General features: G+C 44.2%; 1 protein-coding gene across 1 annotated transcript; it reads right to left on the bottom strand.

Annotated features, from left to right (window-relative positions):
* Nucleotides 1–1,312: 1,312 nt before the first annotated feature.
* On the bottom strand, nucleotides 1,313–18,173 carry LOC108937577 (kinesin-1 heavy chain-like). Its single transcript, XM_029253617.1, has 26 exons — nucleotides 17,808–18,173; nucleotides 12,339–12,426; nucleotides 12,131–12,204; nucleotides 11,850–11,954; nucleotides 11,688–11,736; nucleotides 11,429–11,484; nucleotides 11,148–11,235; nucleotides 10,922–11,046; nucleotides 10,609–10,713; nucleotides 10,011–10,156; nucleotides 9,688–9,836; nucleotides 9,198–9,379; nucleotides 8,995–9,063; nucleotides 8,612–8,818; nucleotides 8,369–8,512; nucleotides 8,021–8,209; nucleotides 6,674–6,791; nucleotides 6,124–6,179; nucleotides 5,813–5,922; nucleotides 5,580–5,681; nucleotides 5,231–5,291; nucleotides 5,052–5,123; nucleotides 4,705–4,809; nucleotides 4,167–4,383; nucleotides 3,767–3,911; nucleotides 1,313–3,537 (listed from the first exon to the last, which is right to left on the bottom strand). Exons 1-26 carry the CDS (start codon nucleotides 17,934–17,936, stop codon nucleotides 3,531–3,533), a joined length of 2,898 nt encoding a protein of 965 aa, XP_029109450.1. The 5' UTR covers nucleotides 17,937–18,173; the 3' UTR covers nucleotides 1,313–3,530.
* Nucleotides 18,174–20,485: the final 2,312 nt, after the last annotated feature.

The following is a 20,485-nucleotide window of genomic DNA, read 5'->3' as shown; positions in this document are numbered from 1 at the left end:
GCGTGGATCGGCGGCTACCGCCGCAGTACTGGCGCCACCGTGTGGTTATTTTCCGAGTAGCGGGGCGCACACGAGATTTTCATCCATTGCTCACTAGAGGGCAGTGTTCAGTGAATGGGATGGTTATACTGCACGTGTGTGTAATAGTTATGTTGGTATGAGAACTTGTTTTCTGATATAAATACCTACCTGTCATTCATGACAAGAACAGGGTGGGGGAAAAACTCCAATTACACACTTAATACAGGTGTTGTAAAAGATGTAACCCGTGGAGGTTCTTTCACAGAAGATGCCGCCTTTCTCTGGCTCGTCATTTGAAACATCAGGGCGAACATACTTCTCCATTTGGCCTGGACTTGAGTTACATGACATATAGGGATGCTGGGGGACAGGTGGTAGCGGAGTGGTTAGAGCTACTGCTTTCGGACCTGAAGGTTGCAGGTTTGATCCCCACCCCTGGCTGCACCAACCTTAAGCAAGGTACTTACCCTAAATTGCTTCAGTAAAATTACCCAGCTATGTAAATGATGGTAAGCATGTAACAATAGTGACCTTAACATTGTAAGTCACTTTAGAGAAAAGCATCAGCTAAATGAAGTAATGTATACAGCAGTGATGTTTGCACTAAGCTGCAGTTCCTGTAGGGCTGACATGCTGAAAGTGACCAGTCAGCAACTGAATTGCAGGTTAGAGAGAGGATTTTTATTTTTTTTTAAATAAGTTTGTCTTTTAACAGTTTTAATAGAAAAGTGCTAAATTTAGATGCACTGGCCTCCCATACTATTCTTCAAGGATGTAGACTCCACACCACCACAACCCCAGACTGAACAAGCAGTTAATAATGGACAGAGGGTGTGTATTTTTTATTATATTGTTACCTACAGATGAATAAATGGACATTTGTATTATGCAGACAGGGGCTCTTGCCATTCACTATGTCTCTTCTGCTGCAGTCAGTCTAGTTCCTTTCTGGTTCCAAACTGCTATCACCACACTATAATAAACCGTAGAGCTACGAATGGTACTCTATAGCTGTTCCACCGCTGCGAGAAAAATTACCAAAACCTGCACATCAAAAGAAATTAGAAAATGATAATTATAAAATTTAAACATGTATACAATTATTTAAAAAATTATGCAATCCCACCTGAAAAATATTTTTTAAAAAATAAAACTTCACTGGATAGACTTGAGAAGCTGAGGTTAAAACAGTCAAATCACTACTGCATTTTATTCTTCAGTGCACCATTTCTCAAAGAACTGTTGATCCCTTCTGAAAGCTGTAAGGTCACTAAATTTGGAGACCACTCAATTTTGCTTGCACAATCATTTAATCACACATACATTTACATCATGCGGTCAATCAAAAGAGGATGACATCACCACGAACCCCTTGAGAGCCAGCCGACGCTTTCTTGTTCCCTCGGAGTGATCCAGTTCCACCGTCACCGGCTAATCGCTCACCGATCGCAAAACGTCATTGCTATTACACAGTAATAAACTTCAGCAACTTTATTTTAACTTAATGCAAATAATTTAGCTGATCATGTGAACAAAAACATTCATCTTTCATATTTTCCTGTTCAGTTTCTAGTGTAAAACCTGGGCAGACGAGGTTACAGTATAAGCACTTTGAGGAACACGCTGCAGTGCATCTGCCGATCCAGCGTTGCACAACTTGGCAGATACCCACACACACACGCACGCGCACACACTCACGCACGCGCACACACTCACGCCATTGTCCTGTCCAAGCATTTTGCTGTAGCCAAGGGCGATGTCTTTAATTCAAAATGCAGACTCAAGGCAAACCATGTAAACTTTCCTTATCGAGATGATTTCTGGAGAAATGCTGACGGCCAATTATGAAACATTAAGTGCAGTAAGTCACCGTAAAGGAGATTGCAGTTCCCCGAGTTCTATTTCTCCATTTGAAGGCCAATTTGCTTCTTTCCTGATTCTTATAAATGGATAATGAACATTGCTTCAACAAACAGACGTTTACCTTGGCCGTCGCAACAGCTTGGAACATAACTAAATTATTCAAAATCAAAACAGGAACAATTTCTACAGAACACACCTCTCATAAAAAAAATGGTTTTAACTGTTAATAAATAACTTTCTTCTATATGGAAGAACGTTAAGAAGAAGAGAACAACTACTTCCTTGATAAACTAATGACCCCAAAGTGACCAAATTAGAGGCGAGACCCGAGGCTCCAGGAGCTCAGAGACTCCACAGCCCAAGTTGGCCAAGATCCAGTCCACATGCCAAACCAGCAGCCAAGCACGTGGACAAAAAAAAAATATCAGCATCTTAAACTGACAAAATGTGGTGATGACTGAGCCATCTTGGGGGTAAAAATGTAAAAGTGGTGGGGGAGGGGTAAAACTAACCCTTGTAACTGTCTAAAATTAAAAAAAACACATCTATACATTGGTCTAAAACAGCCTTCTTCTGGTTTGATCAAACACCTGGAGATCGGAGACACCAGAGGAGGCAGCATCGCCGTAACATGCTGCACCTGACATCCGGTCTCCCCTCAGCTATCTGTAGGTCTGCATAAGTCAGTAACTACACTTTAAATGTAACCGTCAAAGTCTAAAAGCATGTACTTCTGTGGATCAATGATGCCAAGTGACACCAAAGGGCCATTATCGCTATTTTAAAAAGAAATTGTAAATAGTCAAAGTCAGAGATGGGACACCTGTTCAGTACGTAATATGTTTTTAGGTGCACCAACACACAGCATTGCGCACTGATGCCTTTCAACCGTTTACTGTACGGTAAGTTCTTTCGCTGAAATTACAACACAATTTGAAAACACCTTTATCCATTGGACTTGAATCACATTCTTCCGTGACTAACTATCTTTACAAGTTCTCATTTTTAAAATACTCGGAAGCTGTGCCCACGGCCTTGAGAGTCAGGTTCACCATTCTGAACACAATGAACTTGTTAAAAAGCTGACATTGTTAGGCCCATTTTCAGGAAAACATGTACAGTGTCATCTTGACCTGCATGACAGGACAGCAGTATGATGAGCTTATTGAATCTGTTTAGGTGTTTCAAAATCACCCCTGCAGAACAAAATCAAGTGAATTTACATTAATCACGCTTCAAAATTTCACCCAGGACCCACTTCCTGTCCTCTCGTGCAGATCTGTGACATACATTCATCTTGGCACAGTGAGGACTAATTTAAGACATGGAGGATAAAACTGTGCAGTGAAACAGAGGTACACGTTAAATTCATATGTAGTTAGTTTGGGGGATGCCTGAAAGTTGCGCTTACTGGGTGGGGGCTGAGGGTGTCTCCTTCCTCCCCCTCGACTGTGCATTTAGCGAGGAGATGACTTTCGGTCAGGAAAACAAATAAATCAGAATTTCACTGTACAGACCAGAAATATTTATATATTTATATATATTCAAAAACTCCTCCCATTATTCCTACTGGGAAGAGCACGATGTAATGGAATGACAGTTTCCCAGGACACAATTTCATCTTCTGATGTGGTCGTGCTGCGTCTTCAACAGCTGTAGGAACAGAGGAAGGTGTGGCCAAGGGAAGTGAGTGTTTAGTGACACAGTAACAGAGACAAGCACCAGCAACATTAATGACACCTTGCGTTCTGAAGAGCATCACAGCACACTGAACATTACACACACACAAACATTGTATGTACTGCTGGCAAGATCTTACTGAGTACCAGCGCAGACAAAACAGTAAACAAACATGTGGCTACTCAAGTACAACAACACTCACTTCTTGTCCTGCTTTGGGCAGCTCCCTCCACGGATAGCCACCGACTGACTGTTCTGGTAGAAGCCTCCACCCCCGGTGATGCCACGGTTAATGTTGGGGTGAGTGGGAGATGCAACGGGGGGCTGTCCAGGACGAATAGGCTTAGCTATGGACAGAGACAGGAAATGCCCGTAAGAGTCGGCTACCGAACCAAAACAAAGCAGCATTCCTGTATGTCCATCCTGACCAAATCTGCCCCACATGCCTTGAGAGGTCAGTATGAGATGAGCAAAAGGGAACAGTGATACTTGGTTTTCTGCAGTTTCACAAGGCGCTTTAGGGAACCACACAGTGTATGACAAAAGTCAGTAGGCTACATGCTGAGAGTCAGCCTTTGCTGGTCATGACTGCAGAAACCCACCGATTTGCGCAGAGTGGCCCCGGCGTGCCATGCTCTTGGCCCGCACCGCGTCCTTGATACGATCCACCTCCTGCTGGTAGCGCTTGCGATCACGCACTGCATTCTCCTTGGCCTCCTTCAGGGCCGACTCCAGGGCCTTGACACGTTCGGCCGTGGCACGAAGGCGCTTCTCTAGCTTGGGCAGCTCGCAACGCAGGTCCGCATTGTCCCGCACCAGCTGCAGGAGGAAGAAGAGTAAGAAAATGGAGGGATCAGAACAGTAAAGGGGGCAGCTGGTAGCGTAGTGGTTCGAGCTACTGCCTTTGGATCCAAAGTTTGCAGGTTTGATCCCCACCTCCAGCTGTACCATCCTTGACCAAGGCACTTACTCTAAATTGCTCCTGTAAAATTATCCAGCTGTCTAAATGGGAAAATATTTGTAACCTTAACAATGTAAGTCGCTTTGGAGAAAAGCATCAGCTAAATGAATAAATGTAAATGTAAACAAGGATATGAAGACAACAGGCTGTTGGTTCCAGAAAAAGGAAGGGCTCTGTACCTGCTTGTGGACCTTGGTGAGTTGCTCCAGGTTGTTTTCAAGGAAGGAGATCTTCTGCTTCTGGGCAGCGCTGCCACCTGTGTCGTCAGAGTCCATCTCGGCACTCTGGAAGGGGGGGGGGCGGAAAAAAAAAAAAAAAAATACTTCCACCAATCGGAGACTCTTTATGCTAAACTATAACCTATGGTTTTGGCTAAACTCAAAACTGAAGTTGTGCACATAATGTAATATCACTTTTGTCATTAGTTACTGTTAAGAGCAGATACTTCATCACCACTGTACTTTTGAACAGAAGAAGATTCTGCATAACTGCATTAAGGTAAGGAATTTACAATTAAAAGAATCACCTTCTTCACTCGAGTTGCCAAATCCTGGACAAAGAGTTTCCTGAGGTTGTGCAGTGTCTGTAGCTCTTTGGCCTGGTGGGAGAGTAGGGCAGAGAGGAGGCGCAGTGCGAGACCAAGATTTAGAAATGGAGACATGGCCACCGTACAAAAGCCACCAGCAGAGCGGAGCCACCACTTACCACAGTCTCTTCCAGCCCCTTGAGGTCTTGTCGAGCCTGTTCCCTGCGATCCTGCATCACCCTGCACACATTGACAGCTGGCTGTCAGCCCCCCATCACAAAGGATGCACCCCTCCCCTGCAGTCCATATCACCTTTACATAAGGGGCTGTCTGCCATCAGCAAAAAGTCATCCCACTATTGCACAAGAAGAGCACAATTCGCTTGCGCAAACTATGACCTCCACTTCCTCACAAGCCTCAATACGCAGCTTGGTTTAGAAGACAAAGATTTCACTCAAGGGATTTATTAAAAAAAATGTGTCTTATGTAAGACAACAGCAAAGGGGTACCATGAAAAGGGCCACATACGTGAGCTCATGCAGCTTGCGGCTCTTTTCCTGGTCAGTGGATTTAAGCTTTTCATGCTCCACCCGCAGACGCTCCTGCTCCAGTGCAATCTTCTGGTTCAGGCTAGGGGGTGGAAGGACAAGAGAAGAAAAAGTTTACAGAAGACACTGACTGGGTGCCTGGGGCCACCCCAAACCTACATGGGCAAAATATTGCTTTGTGTGACAGATGAGCAAGGATAGAATGGCTCTTACTCCTGTAGGTCAGTGATGAGTTTCTCTTTCTTGTCCAGCTCATCACGCAGGCTGCTGATCTGCTTCTGATGAGCCTCACGGTGATTCTGGATCTGACGCTCAACTGCTTCCTACAGTGATTGGGAAAGAGCATTGGTCAGTCACACACCTGTGGCATGCAAAGCCACCATTTATGCATGTGAACCGAAAGAATGATGGAGCAAATATGTGCACATATTCTTAAACTGACTGTACCTTTAAGTCTTAATACATCTACATCAAGGCAAAACATAAGAGTACAGCTGCTTCATCACGAGGGAGGTGTTTGGTACCTTGACTTCATTGGCCGTCTGAATCTCATTCTCCTTCTCCATGGCATGAACTTTCTCTGTGGTCACAGAATAAGTCACCGTTATCTTCATCTGCACCCCTAGGGGGCGCCAATGCTATACGTAATGTGTATAAATTCTGCTACACCTAATCCATAGTAAAGAGTTACAGTATATTCCTCAATCAATACTAATCAACAAGCTAAAAAACAGTATATCATTTTATTTGTCACGGATGCATTTTAACAGTACTGAAACCAAAAATTCTCAGCGACATGGCTGCTGACAGCAGCCCCACCTTTGCCATCCTGCTCTCACACCTCATCCATACACAAATTGCTAAAACGGCAACCCATCTTTTCATCCTGCCTATTCCCAAGCCCCTCCCCAGTCCAATACCTGAGGAGGGAGTGTAAACTGCAGCCATCCCACATTCCACTTACACCCTGATCTGGAAGAAGAGGCCAGACAGCAGCCCTGCCTCTTCTTCCACTCCCAAGATCTGTCCCTGTCCTGATGCGCAATGAAATATGCCAGACTCCCGAGGGCTCACCTTGTGCACTAATCTTCACCAGCTCCTCATTCAGGGCATCTACATTCTCTTCCAGCTGCCGCTTCTTCTGCTCCACATTCTGAAGGTATTCTGTGAGGGACTTGATCTTGGCCTCATGCTGCAAGGGAACATGCATTTCATTATAGCTTTGTTACATTGTGTTATTAATTTACATCTATTCATTTATCTGACTTTTTTTGAAGCCAGTTAGGTTTGTACACTAAGTTACTGAGATTGATTTTAACTTTCATACAGCAAGGTAATTTCATTTTTTTTTTTTTTTTTAAATCAGTTCAGGGCAAGTGCCTTGATCAAGAGTACCTCAGCAAGAGTGGGGATTTTAACATAGGTCTTTCAACTGTAAAGATCTAATCACTGCACCACTGGCCGCCACTAATTATATAACTTTTGTGTACAGACACTGCACAGTTTATGAACGCTATCAAAAATTTCTGTACAATACCTTAGTTTTCAATTTTCAAAGATTTTGGATTTATGAAGCAAAATTAAGCATAAGATGACTAATGTGAAGTGTCCAAAAAGATTTGAAAGCCGCACACTGCGCAAGTGATGCAAAGTGCAGTAATGCACTAATACACTGTAGCTGCAGAGCCTGCATCGACATCTTTCCATCTATTGGCGTGTTAGGAATGTTTTAAGAGACCGGGGCATTATGGGAACTGTTAAATTCCATAGAGTGTCTGTCTGGCATACTGGATGTGTTATTTAATGAATGATTGCAGAGACAGCAGAGCAATTAGCAGGAAAAGTTTGATGGTTTTTCAGGTTATGCATAAGCATTTTGGCAACAGTGTGAAGTTTTAAAAAGTTGTTCACAAACGCGATGTGCTCAGTAGATCCTTGCTTTCTTTATTGCTCATCCTGGGAGAACTGATCAATGAAAACAAAAAGTGGAAATTGCTTGGAGCTGTAACTCCAGAAAACGGGAAATGGGTTTTCTGAGAATGTTCTGGAGGCAGGACAGCAAAGGTAACTGGTGTAATGCACTTTTGCATTGTTTTCTGAAATATAGATCACTTTGAAGAATGAATGAACAAACAAATGTAAATGCAAATATGTTTCATATCAAACTGAACTCATGGGTTGATATAGGTGATTTACAGTATTCAAGTGATATTTAGGAAAAGTGGTTTGAGGTTTTTGGATGGGCTGGGAACGCATTTTTATTTTTACTATTTAACTGATGGGAAAGTAGGCTTTCTGCACCCTAAATTTTGACATCTGTACCATTTTCAGGAAGACTACTTTTGTAAATCCAGTGATGTCTTTTTAACTTGATACTTGAATTACATGTAATTTCATGAAATGCAGCTCATGTTCATGTACCTGAGAGATGCGTAACTGGCAGGCAGCCAGCTCCTTCTCGTTTTCCTCCATCTTCTTCTCGCTTTCCACCTGGGCACCTTCAAGCTGCTTGCAGCGCTTCACCATGGTCTTCACCTCCGACTTCATCTTGCTGATGTAGAGACGCGCCACTGTGAATTCCTCATCAATGAGCCCACTGCCCTCATGTTGCTGCCATGGGGGAAGTGGAAGGAGATCAGGTTCAGAAAAGGCAAACAAGAGGAACAACACAAGATCAAGAGATTACAAACGGACCAAGTGGGGCCATGTTGTTGGCAAATGGTAAAAGACCATAGAATTTCAGTAGCTTTTGGGTAAAAATGTACCTACCTTGATGTCGTTGCTGCCCACAGCGATACCAATTTCTGCTAGGTCCTTCAGGAGAGACGACATCATCTCTGTGACTCTCTTCTTCTGGTGGTTAGTCATCTCCTTCAGCTTCTGGAGCTCAGAGTCGATGGAAGTCAGAACCATCTGGAAAAATAGGTAGATCACAGAAAAACATTACAAATGACCATCACGAGATCCCACTGAGAACAGGGACTCCCAGGGACGAAGGAATGACTCCCTCACTGATTTCTGGTTGAGCTCCTCGCTGAGCGCCTCAAACTCCTTGGTCTTGTCCTCCACCTCCTGGCTCTTCTGGTCATAGTTGACGGCCAGCTCTTCCAGAGCCTGAAGCACTTCCTTCACCTCGTCCTTGGAGGCCTCATTCTCTGCCTGAAGCCGGTTCAGCTCTGCCTGCAGGTTGTCGTGATCTCGCCGGGACGAGGCCAGCAGCTGGGGAGATGTAGACTTGTGAGCACATGTGAAAATACACGTGACAAATCTTGTCTGGCTTATCATGAAGTTGTGAGGAAGGTAAACTGCCCTTGTCAACAAGACCTAGAAAGGTTTCCACTTGCAAGGCCCATCCAGATTACTGGCTCCGTCCACCTCACAACAGCACATCTCACCTCCTCCTGCTCCAGCATCTGCTGCTTGAGCTTCTCCACCAGCTGGCTTTGCTGGTTAATCTCATCATCCTATCACACACAAAATACAGATGCTGTCATGAGATGCTGCTCCCAACAAAGCACATACTCAAACAACTGGATCTGCTGTAGACAAGAGGCAGCAGACAGTTAAAAAGATGTAAATGAATATGTATGAGCATGACCTTGTCATCCAGTTGCTTGTAGAGTTTGGCCAGCTCCTCCTCTTTGGCAGCATCTGAAAGCCGGACCCCTGGGGCACTGGGTGTGGTGACCTGCTTTTCGCTGTTCAGTACATTGTCCAAGGCTAGCACGTCCGCATTGGCCTTCTCTTTGTCAAATTGCTCCTCCACCGGCACGCTCTCACCTGCCAGGCGGGGGGAGGACAGAAGGAAATGGCTAGCAATTAGGAGGCTGGTAGTGGATGACTCACCAGAAGGCCATGAGTTCAAGCCCAAAGGAAACTACTGTTTAATACTGGAGCAAGACAACAACGCTTCTCAAAACTTTACATATAGATGATGCCTGGACCTTTCATACTTAGCAGCAGCAAAGACACAACCAAACACCACTGTGTTCTTGCCTGTCCAGTGTGTAGAGAAGGGACAGGCTCTATTAAAAGTTTCAGCACATGACTGAGAGGTTTGAGGGAGAGGCCATGAGGGGGTGCCTCACCACTGCGCCAGCGATTCAGCTCATTCTCCAGCCATGTGATGGTGTTACGCAGGGTCTTGTTCCTGTCTTTCTCCCGTTCATACTTCTTTTTCCACTGCTCAGCTGTGAGCTCCACATTTACAGATACTGTGTTCTTGATGGTCTTCGCCCTGAAAACCAAGCGCTGAAGCTCATAACTGAAATCATACACTGGAGGGACACCTTCCTAAGTTTGAACAAAACAGGATTTTTGCTACAACCTGACTAGTCATATTTACACGTAGTTTCTTTACTTATATAGTAATTTGAAAGTTCTGTTCAGCCTCTTATGAGAGGAGTCTCACCTCTGGCCAAACATGAGTGTGGACTTGCTCTCCGCTTCGTTGAAGGAAGAGGGAGAGCAGCAGATGACAATGGTGGTTCTGCAGTTGCCCCCCAGGGAATCCTGGAGGATTCTCGTCATTTTACTGTCTCTGTATGGAACATACGTCTGAAATGGAAGATGAGATACAGAAAGGAATGTAAATGGTGAAGCTGAACTCATTGGCGATACTTCAAGGGATTTCCAAATCATTGTTTTTGACTGGAATGATCAATCATATGAAATAATACACACATAATCTGAACTAAAATTGTAATGCAGCCCTTAAATGGACAAACAGAAGAGAAAATGGATGGGTTAAAATTACTTTAATCCATTTCATAAGACTGCGTACAATCAACAATTGTTGAACACACACACACTCTGAAACCGCTTGTCTGAAGCGGGGTCATGGCGAACCAGAGCCTAACCCAGCAACACAGGGCACAGGGCTTTTTTGTTGAACACTTGAAGTGAAATTAAACTGAAAGCAACCATTCAAACACTAGATGGTCAGGGAGCACCACATCGACACATCTAAAACCAAAGGAAATACACTGCCATCACCACAGAGTACTTACAGAGCCCTCAGCCAAGGCTGAGATGACGTTACCCAGTGATGAAAGAGACTTGTTGATGTTTTTTGCTTCATCCAGCACTGCGCCCTCAGCACCAGTCTTGCTGACCTGCAGATATCAAACCAGACAACTGTCCGTCATGTCTATGTTTGAAACGCCCAGAGACATGAAATCGTGGTGCATCTAACTATACGACTGATCAACAATTCCACAGAAAACACAAAACATGGTGTGATCCCTTCAGACTGTCTGGAGCTGACTCCCTGCAGAAGAAGCTTGAGGCGATGGGTCAGAATTATAGCTGTGTACACCGTACCTTCTCACTGCCTGCCAGGTCGACCAGGTAGAGCTTTCCGCTCAACTTCTGCTCCGTCTGCGTGTTCTCCTGCTTAACATTGATGAGAAAGATGCTGTGGCTCCGGGAGCTGTGCTCGTTCATATCTACGTGGGACAGTAACATTGACGGCAAAGTGAAACCCCTGAAAAACAACCTAGGAAAACTGTCTCTACAGAATACACTAATCTTAAGGGGCATCTCTTACTGGTGACAGCAACATGTCGGTTGGCTTTCCCTTCATCAATGGTGTCCATGACCTCCTCTGGGCTGCAGACGAAGCGCTCTGTGCAGCCCTGCAGATGAAACAACTCTGGTTTAACATGTTTCAGACAAGACAAGTTCTCTCTAAACTGGGGAAAAGTTTAAACTTTGAATAATCACTCTAGAGGTACTACAGCACTTGTTTTACATTTTAAACAAGTTAACAGGAAGTGCACAGACATCTACAAGAGGTCTGCATTTGCAGGATTATCACTGCTATCTCACCTTCACGTATGGAACTCTGTTCTTATCTTCATGAACGGACAGGTTAGTCTTTGACACTGAAACAGAGAAACCAACATCAATTAATAATTGTCATTTGCGTACCGTGGTTCAAGTTCTAATAATACAAGGCCTACTGAACATAAACTTGCTGCTTTCAATTCCTTACAGAAAAAGGATTCGAAATAATCAGAATTACAGAGTATCACCAGCTATCCCATAACCTGCCTGGTCTCCAGTGTGCTGCACTGCAGACACTCACCATCCAAGAGGTCTCTAATCTTATCCAGATAAATTTCAAAATAGGAAACCTGCAAAGTAAAATCCACCCATGAGAAATGCAGCAAAGTGTGTCACTGACTGACAAGGAGACAGGTTCAGTTCCATTTAACTAGGCTGATGAATTTTTGTTTGGAACACAAACCTTGATATGGAACTCCAGGTTCTCATCCATGGAGTAAATGTAGTTAAAAATGTCCTGAATTATTCTGGGGATAATCCCCATATTTTCTGAATCATGAAGGTTACCCTGAAAGGAGAAGACAACAAAAGATCAATAAGGATTACCTGCATTTTATTAAAAAAAAAAGCTATACATTTGCATCTAAAAGAACAAGTGTGTGTATATTTAAAAGTATCACTTTTCATTCATACTGTGTACATATGTGAAGTCAGATGCAAAGTTAAATTTGTTACTATACATACCTCCATGGTGTGCGTTTTACCAGAGGATGTTTGTCCATAGGCAAATATTGTCCCGTTATAACCTTCAAGAACATCTACAGAGAAATAAACACAAACCTGTGAGCAAAAGGCCATTATCAAAGAACTCATAACAGAATAAACAACAAGCAGGAGCAGGTCTGATGCCAGTGGATGAAAATCTCTCCAGAGATGGATGAGAAGCCTTTACCTTTGACAATCTTCTGGGCGCAGGCGTTGTACACCTGTTCCTGTGTCGTGTTGGACTGGAGAACCCTGTCGAAGACGTAAGGTTTACCCTGCATGCAACATAATGAGAAACAAGATGACTAAGTCAAACAACAAAAACAGTACACATCCTCTACAAAACATAAATTTGATTTGGTTAAAGAGCACAGTGGGGGGAAAAAAAAATGATAATCTCATACGATTTTTGTATGCATATTTTATGGCATGTAAATATAATCTTGCCTGTGGCTAAAAGACATCTCTTCATGGTTCTGGAGATCTCCCATGTCATGTGCTGTATGGGATCAGTGTTTAAACTTGGACCACATTTTGTGCCTAATCATCACTGCTCATAAAGCACTCTATGCTGTAAGTGGATTCTCAGCAACAGTTATTGTAACAAATACGATAAAATATGCTTCAGTGATAAAGATACTAAGCAAAGAAATTTTTTTGATATTATAGTAACTTTCTGGTGCCACTTTGTGGGTGCATAAATCAATTATTTTTCCTCCCATAAGAAACTGTTAATGGTAATTTGGTTGGTATGACCATCTCCCGTTTAATGCAGTGATTTCACAGGAATAGTAATGGGTCATTGTGCAGGAGACTGCCAGCACAGTTTTGAAGTTTTAAGAACTACAATGCTCTAACAAGTTTCAGCAGAAAAAATCAAAAGCAAGAAGCGCAACTGACAGATCACTTTAGTGCTGCATGCCCACAGCAGTCGATACTCCCGCCACCTTTTCACATTGTAACAGTGAGTAAACACAAAATGTAAGCAGCTAGGAAACACCCATGCTGTTTAATGCAACTGCTGTAAATCCCAGGTAGTTCAGCTGACGTGGTTAAAGCAAATGCATGACCCAAAACAATGTGACCAAAAGAGTCAGAGCAATGAAACATCTCACAAGAACTCAATGTCTGCTTTTGTTTGAGGAAGACATCATAAAAACAAGGCTCTGGGGCATGTTAATATAACAAGTTATAAAACACAAAAACTACAGAAAACTCTTAGATACTGATAATACCACTTTTAGCTTTGACGTATGACTCCAGCTGCTTAGCAGACACTTCCACCCATATCAGCTTGCTTGCTAATAGTTTCTCCACTTCATCTACTTTCACAGCTTGATGTTCAATGAAAGAAACTTAGGCTAAGTGCTTCCTTAAAGGTACAACAGCATGGTCCCTCCTGGAACTTCAACGATGTCCGCTTAAGTTAATTGTGCACAATGGTACCAACTGGCCTTTTTCATGGTACTCTAGAGCTGAGAGGATCACAAGGATCTGTGAAAAGGTTCCCGACAAAACATACTCATCATCTTTGACAAGGCAAAGACCATACAGTGACATGGTGCCAATGCCACTCTGGCTGCAAACATAATCAACAAACATTTTCTTCAGGAAACTGCACTGATATAAACCAGCAGCAAATTGATGTCTGAGCTGTAATAATGGAACATGGGCATCCTGAAAACAAAAAAGTAAGCAGGTGGTGACATGGTTGAGGAATGTTTACAATTTCCAGAAGAAAGTTCCTCTCTGGCTCTCGAACAAGGAACTGTAGGTAAACCACATCAGGACTCCAGACTCCAGTTCCTTTACCATGATGCCACCATGTCTGTTGTTCATGGCCCAGATGACCACACATCATCACTTAGATGGCAGTTGCCTACACAGCTGTCATCATTGCAGCAAGGTGGGTGGGGATTGTCAGAAGACATCCCACAGCATAACCCAGCACTCACATAACAATAGTCTGCTAACTGAGTGACATAAATCAACGACATGGTGGTATCAGACAAACTGTGTTCTAATAATCCTGTGCCTGCATCTAAAGTACTTTGTTGTTTATGCACGTCTGTTTATTCTGAGGTCTATACCTCTTTGGAGAAAAGTGATTAATGTGAACCTGATCCAAACACATTATTAATCTTTTACTTATTAAGGCAGCCAGTAGCTTAGTGATTAGAGCTACTGCCTTTGGACCGAAAGGTCACAGGTTCAATTCACACCTCCAGCTGTAGTACCCTTGAGCAAGGTACTTTCCCTAAAATTGCTCCAGTAAAATTAGCCAGCTGTGTAAATGGGTAAATAATTGTAAATAACACTAAGTAGTTCTGAAAAAATACATCAGCTAAATGAATAAATGTAATCTTCATTATTATTACTATTTCATTAATTTATCTTACACTTTGCTCCAAGATGACTTGGAGCAAAGTGTAAAAATCTATTTGGCTTGTACCCTAAGCTACTTACAATGATTTACCCATTTACACAGCTGATTCATTTTTACTGTATCATTTCAGGGTAAGCATTTTAATCAAGGGTAATACAGCAGGAGTGAAATTTGAACTAAGGTCCTTTGATTGCAAGGGGATATCTACATACTCCACCTGCTGTAGCCAAAATGTTGGTCCAATGGCAGTGAAACTATTCCACAATGTTGTGATTCAGGTGTGAACAAACACTGCAGTGATTGTGAAAAATTTGTTGAATCCTGTGGAGTTTTGCCGCTCCGCTTCACACAACCCATGTACAGCACACTCTACCTCACATTTATGCTCAACTCTGGAAAGTATGATAGACAGCACTGGTGTCTCAGCTCCACAGATACACGTCTGAACCGTTCTTCAGCTCTGGCTGTGGGGAATCTGCACATTTTTCCAGCAGATTTCCCCCTCTGCCAAGGTGCATGATGGAAGTCAAGGGGTTTTGTCTGGATCACATCTCTGCTTTTGACATCTTTGAACGGACAATGGAACCATTACACTACTTAATCGGATTCTGATCACAGCCTAATCAAAAACACACCATTGGCATTTCCCCCATTTGTTACAGGAGGGTGTCACGGCATCTCTTATCAGCACTCAACTCTTATCAAGTGGCAGGAACTGAAACAAAGGACAAAATGTGCTGGTTTCCTCAACAGAAAAAAGTATTAAAATTTTCGTAACCCACAACTACCACACGCCTGTCGTCCTGCACACTGGAATGGCAATGCTGGTGTTAAGGAGCTGCTCTCGTGACCAGGAGGATTCGGGTTCAAGTCACAGGGTCTGCTGTACCCTCAAGTCAATATCTTCAGCAAACTACACAGCACTATACAACAGTGAATATTAATAAAAAAACAACAATTTTACCCAACATATCCAGTACAGTGGCACACTGAGTTGCTCTGATGCCTCACAACTCCTGGGCTGTTAGTTTAGATATGCCTATGGGTTCAATTTCAGCTCAGCTAGTGTGGAGTTTGCATGTTCGCCACGTTTGGTTTCCTCCTAGACACTGCGTGTGTTAGATTGGTCTACTGTATAAATGTGAGAATGACTGTAGATACTATAACTATCTAGCACTAAGTTACCTTGTACGAAAGTGTAAGCTAATAGTTAATGATCACAGTACATCACTTTTAAGAAGTCTGCTGAATGAATAAATAAAAATGTAAACATGCTATTCTATGAGCAGTATATTTAGACTCAGTAAATTGGCTCATTTGATGTGCACCCTTCTACATCACTGCAAGCAGCTGCACTCTTGAAACAGCTGGCCTCCCAAGCAACCTTGGGTTTGACAACAGAATTTACACCAGCCGGAGGAGCTCAACCTTGCCAACATGGGACAAGTCATCAGGGTGACAAGTTCACAAAATTACTAGCTCCAATGATGCCTTTGCGGCAAAGTGTGCCAACAAGAGCATCCAGATACACCGGTGAGAACAATAAACAAGAGCCACGGAAATAAGTGCCAGGGAGGAATCCTAGCAACTTGGTGACTATCATACAGAGGTAACAACACCCGAAGCGAGAGCCACTGTGAGCGAAACAACACCCGTTGTTAGCGCTTGTTCTGCACTGGCAACATGTAAGGTCGCATTTCAAAGTTATTTTTAAGCATGTATCGCCCGAACCAGGCAAGGAAATCAACATTCTCCCTCCTCCTCTGGAGTGTATGGAAAAGCACGCCAAAAACGGAAGGAATCTACAACATCACAGCTGCAAGGAACACAAGACTCATGACACAGCCGGTTACATGGCAGAGACGAGGCTGCAGTTTTAATAAGGTCCATTTCCGAAATAGAAGCAACTGTACCATGTCTTACCAGCCTCAATGGTAAACAGAAAACGTCTCACGGTAAAAACAGCTTCATGTCTTTCAGCACACAGTTGTCACTTGTCATTTTAAGATTCAAAGGAGGCAGATAAGGGGCACTCAAACAGGTCTCATGTAGGCCAACATCGGTCTGAAAAGCCACGCCTTCAATCTCCTTCAGGATCTCTCACACCGTTTTCCTCTTTGCTCCACGCTATCATCTTGTCATCAGAAAGGTCCAATGGGAGACTGTAAAATATAGAATAAACTATGGAAATAAGCCTTAATGGGACTGACTGCGGTTACAAATTAGCTCGGCGATGACCAAGATGTTTCAAGTCTACATCTAGATTTAGGCTGGTTTTCACAAAACAAGAAGCTGAATCTACTGATGATAATCAGAGAGGTCAAAACATACAGACCACCACTCCATTCAAATATTCTGATTGGGGTTTTATTAGAGAGTTCAGGGCCTAATAACGCCGGTCAGTCCATAGTGGTCATTCTAGTGACCATCATCACTCATCATCAGGCAGACAACCCCCACTTCCTTCAAAGTCACCAGCATGTACTATTATTGGTTATTATTCATATGGTTATGTGATGCTTTCATCCACAGCGGCTCACACGTGTGCAGCTCGTGCTCAGGCCAGGGTGGTAAAACTAGAAGCTTCTACTAGTAGAAGCTTCCTGCAGGAGCGCAACTGAACTGAACCAGCGACCTTCTGGTTTGTGCCTGTTCTTCAGCACTTACACTCACTACCTGCTGGGTTTATTATGACATTATGATATATTATCAGGCCGAGTTTTCAGTTTCCTGTTATGACCGGGGGTGTTGCACGCACGGTGGTGTGACACAGCAATTCCGTGTTTCTTCCACTCCACTCCTCCTCCAGGCTCCGCTGTCCTGTACTTTTCCTTCAGCCTGGGACCGAGTCACCACCTTCACACATAGCGCGTACGAGAACTGAGCAGAACCGAGCCGAGCCGAGCCGAGCCAAAAAGCACACCGAACGCATCGCATCCCTGACAGTCTGAACCACCAGGCTGGTTTGATGCAAACACTCACTCACTGTGTGTGTATGTGTGCAACGAAATGACAATGAATGATTCTTCAATATTAGCGAACATTCTGGAAGAGTGTGCCGGAAGCCGCCAGTCCCCACTACAACAAGAAAAACAATTAGTAATAACATCAATGGCGGTTTCTCCGTAACACACACGGCCCGACCGGCGGTCTCCTTTTTCCTCCGTCTCCGCCGGTCTCCGCCCTTCGCTTCGGCCCTGCGGGGACCCGCCGCGCCGCCGGTGCGGGAGAGGCACGAGCGCAGCCCGAAACTCGGGGGCGCGGACTCACCCCGATCACCACGGTGTCCTCGCCCTGGAACTTGGGGATGTACTTGTCTCCGCGCGTCACCTCAGAGCTGTTGAGCGGCCTGAAGCGGCACATCACTTTGATGGTGCACTCGGCTGCTGCGTCCGCCATCTTCCCGGCCGGTCGGGGACGGGGCGCTCGGCGGCGGACGCGGCAAAGCGGGGCGGCGCTCGGTGCTCGGAGGTGCGCAGTCGGCGGTGGCGCCGCAGCCGCCCTTCAGGCGACGAACGGCCTCTTTCGGGGAAGGAAAAACAGAAACGGCGCCCGCAGTCACTTCCCCTCAGACACCACGGCCGCCATGACACCGGCACGTCTCGAGCTCCCAGTTGGAGCACCCGTGACGTCACCCCGCCCCCTCCCTTCGGGGGGGTTGGCACAGTGACGTCATGGTGCTCAGCCGGCGCGTGCGCTGTGGACACGCCCCGCGCCGTTGGTCAAGTCCAGGTTGAGGCGGGGATGCGTTAGACTGGGCGGGAACGGGGCAAAAAGGGGACAAAAAGGGGACAGAAAGGAGCCGAGAAGTATAGGAATGGCTGTGAAGGGGCAGGAAAGGTAGTAATGGGGCAGAAATAGGGGCATAAAAGGAATGAGCGGGAAGGAGCAGGAAGGCTCATGGCACCACTCATAACCAGATGGTTATTAACTCTAGGCAGCTGCATTATAATATATGCGCTCAACAATGTTCAGCAAAGGTGCCATTAGACATTGCGATGATCCTTACACGGTAATTTTCACAACTGAGCGCAGGACTGGTCTGCAAATGAAATGTTACCATAGAGATGCTCTCTCCAGAGATATAAAAAATATTGCTTGGATTTCTGCCGCAGTTTCCTTACACGTTATAATAAATGCTAAACACGGAAAGTGTACTTTGAACAGAATGAGAGGCAGAACACCTTTAAATGAGCTGTGATGCTACACTTACAGTCAGAGAGAAGGAAGTATCAGACAAATTGTCCCCACCCTGCTTCTCAAAGTCCATTGACCTGCCCTGATTCTATTCATGACTCTTCACATTATATTATACTTGCATTTATTCAACTAGCTGATTCTTATCTTTAAAGTGACTTGCACTGTTAATTGATTTATAATTGTTTATACAACCAGGTAATTTTACCAGAGTAATTCTGGGGAAGTATATTATTCAAGGGTGCTACAGCCAGAGATGGGACTCAGACCTGTGATCTTTGGGTCTAAAGACAGCAGCTCTAACCACTACACTAGTTAGGGTACCAGCTGTCTCACCTCTTTTTCATTCTGCTTTTGTTTTTAAACTGGTAAATTTGTAGGACTATTAATCCAAAATCAACATTTATAAATCTTGAATTTATATTTATATGAATTTATACTGTATTTATACTAGAGGGTGTGCGGTGGTGCAGCAGGTTTGACCGGGTCCTGCTTTCTGGTGGGTCTGGGGTTTGAGTACCATTTGGGGTGCCCTGCGACAGAATTGGCATCCCGTCCTGGGTGTGTCCACCCCCCCCCAGCCTTGCGCCCTGTGTTGCCGGGTTAGGCTCCGGCTTGCCATGACCCCGCTTCGTACAAGCAGTTTCAGACAGTGTGTGTGTGTGTGTGTGTGTGTGTGTGTGTGTGTGTGTATATTTATACTTTTAAATATCACTTTAATGGTATAACACTGTCTGCAAACAAACTAGCACTTCTGCAAGTATATGTAAAGCAAGAAAACCTCTGAGAACTTTAAAATACAGCACTTTCTTTATGCGAGAAAGTGTACTGTCAAGTGTATGCTCACATTAACAGTAACAGATGAAAAAAAGCACATGGTGACAACATTTCAAAGCCTTCTTTGTACAAGGTCAAAGCATGTGGCCAAACAGCATCCTCGACAGCGACCGGGGTGTAAATATATCCCAGGCATGTGCTCGGATGCCGATGGAAGGATGCCAGTCCAAGCCACAGCTGTGGTGGGGCCACAAACCCGAGGGCCCGAATCGGACCGCCCGTCCCAGTCACACAGGGGAAACCATGGTCAGAAACATCACGGTCTACAATCCACTATGAATCACTGTTGTCCAGCATAAGGAATCTATCTATCTATCTATCTATCTATCTATCTATCTATCTATCTATCTATCTATCTATCTATCTATCATGTCTGTACTCTATTTCACTAAAACAAAGCAGAGTGCAGTGAAGTTCTCACTGAAAGGAGGGAAGTGCCAACCATCTGCATGGAATATTTAGGGTTTGGCCACATCATAATGCTCTTAATTCCTCTTTTGGAGACAATGTGTCTACAGAATTCCGAGTCAGCTGCATGCAATGTTTTCCCCGAGAGTAACGTGTATATCAGGGCTGCTGCTCATCTCTTTCTCTTCCATCGCCTGGTTATTTATGCAGAAAATGCATCCTGAAGGGTGTGTTTCATTGGCGAAGTTCTTGAGATGACTGGCAAAGGTCTGTCCATCTGTGCTCTTTCTTGTTAGTCACACACAGGCGCTGTCAGCTGTTCCGAAATCATGGACAAATAAGAATGTGTGATTTGTTACTGTTTATTGATGATCTGATAATTTTCTCTTACAGTGATCAGAAGTTTTTATTGTGATTTACCCATTTTTACTGCATCAGTTCCATTCAAGGTAAACACCTGGACCAAGGGTACTCCAACAGCAGGTGAGATTTGAACCTAGGACTTT

This window comes from Scleropages formosus, chromosome 7, assembly GCF_900964775.1.
Source record: "Scleropages formosus chromosome 7, fSclFor1.1, whole genome shotgun sequence".
Taxonomy (NCBI): domain Eukaryota; kingdom Metazoa; phylum Chordata; class Actinopteri; order Osteoglossiformes; family Osteoglossidae; genus Scleropages; species Scleropages formosus.
The sequence above is the reverse complement of the archived record's forward strand: the minus strand, read 5'-3'. Positions and strand labels throughout refer to the sequence as shown.

Excerpts from the sequence above, each read along its gene's own strand:
- LOC108937577 (XM_029253617.1), bottom strand. The coding sequence starts at position 17,936 with ATGGCGGACGCAGCAGCCGAGTGCACCATCAAAGTGATGTGCCGCTTC. Across the intron at positions 11,955-12,130 it reads GTAAAACGCACACCATGGAG|GGTAACCTTCATGATTCAGA; the intron begins GTATGTATAGTA and ends TTCTCCTTTCAG. Across the intron at positions 11,485-11,687 it reads GATTAGAGACCTCTTGGATG|TGTCAAAGACTAACCTGTCC; the intron begins GTGAGTGTCTGC and ends TCTCTGTTTCAG.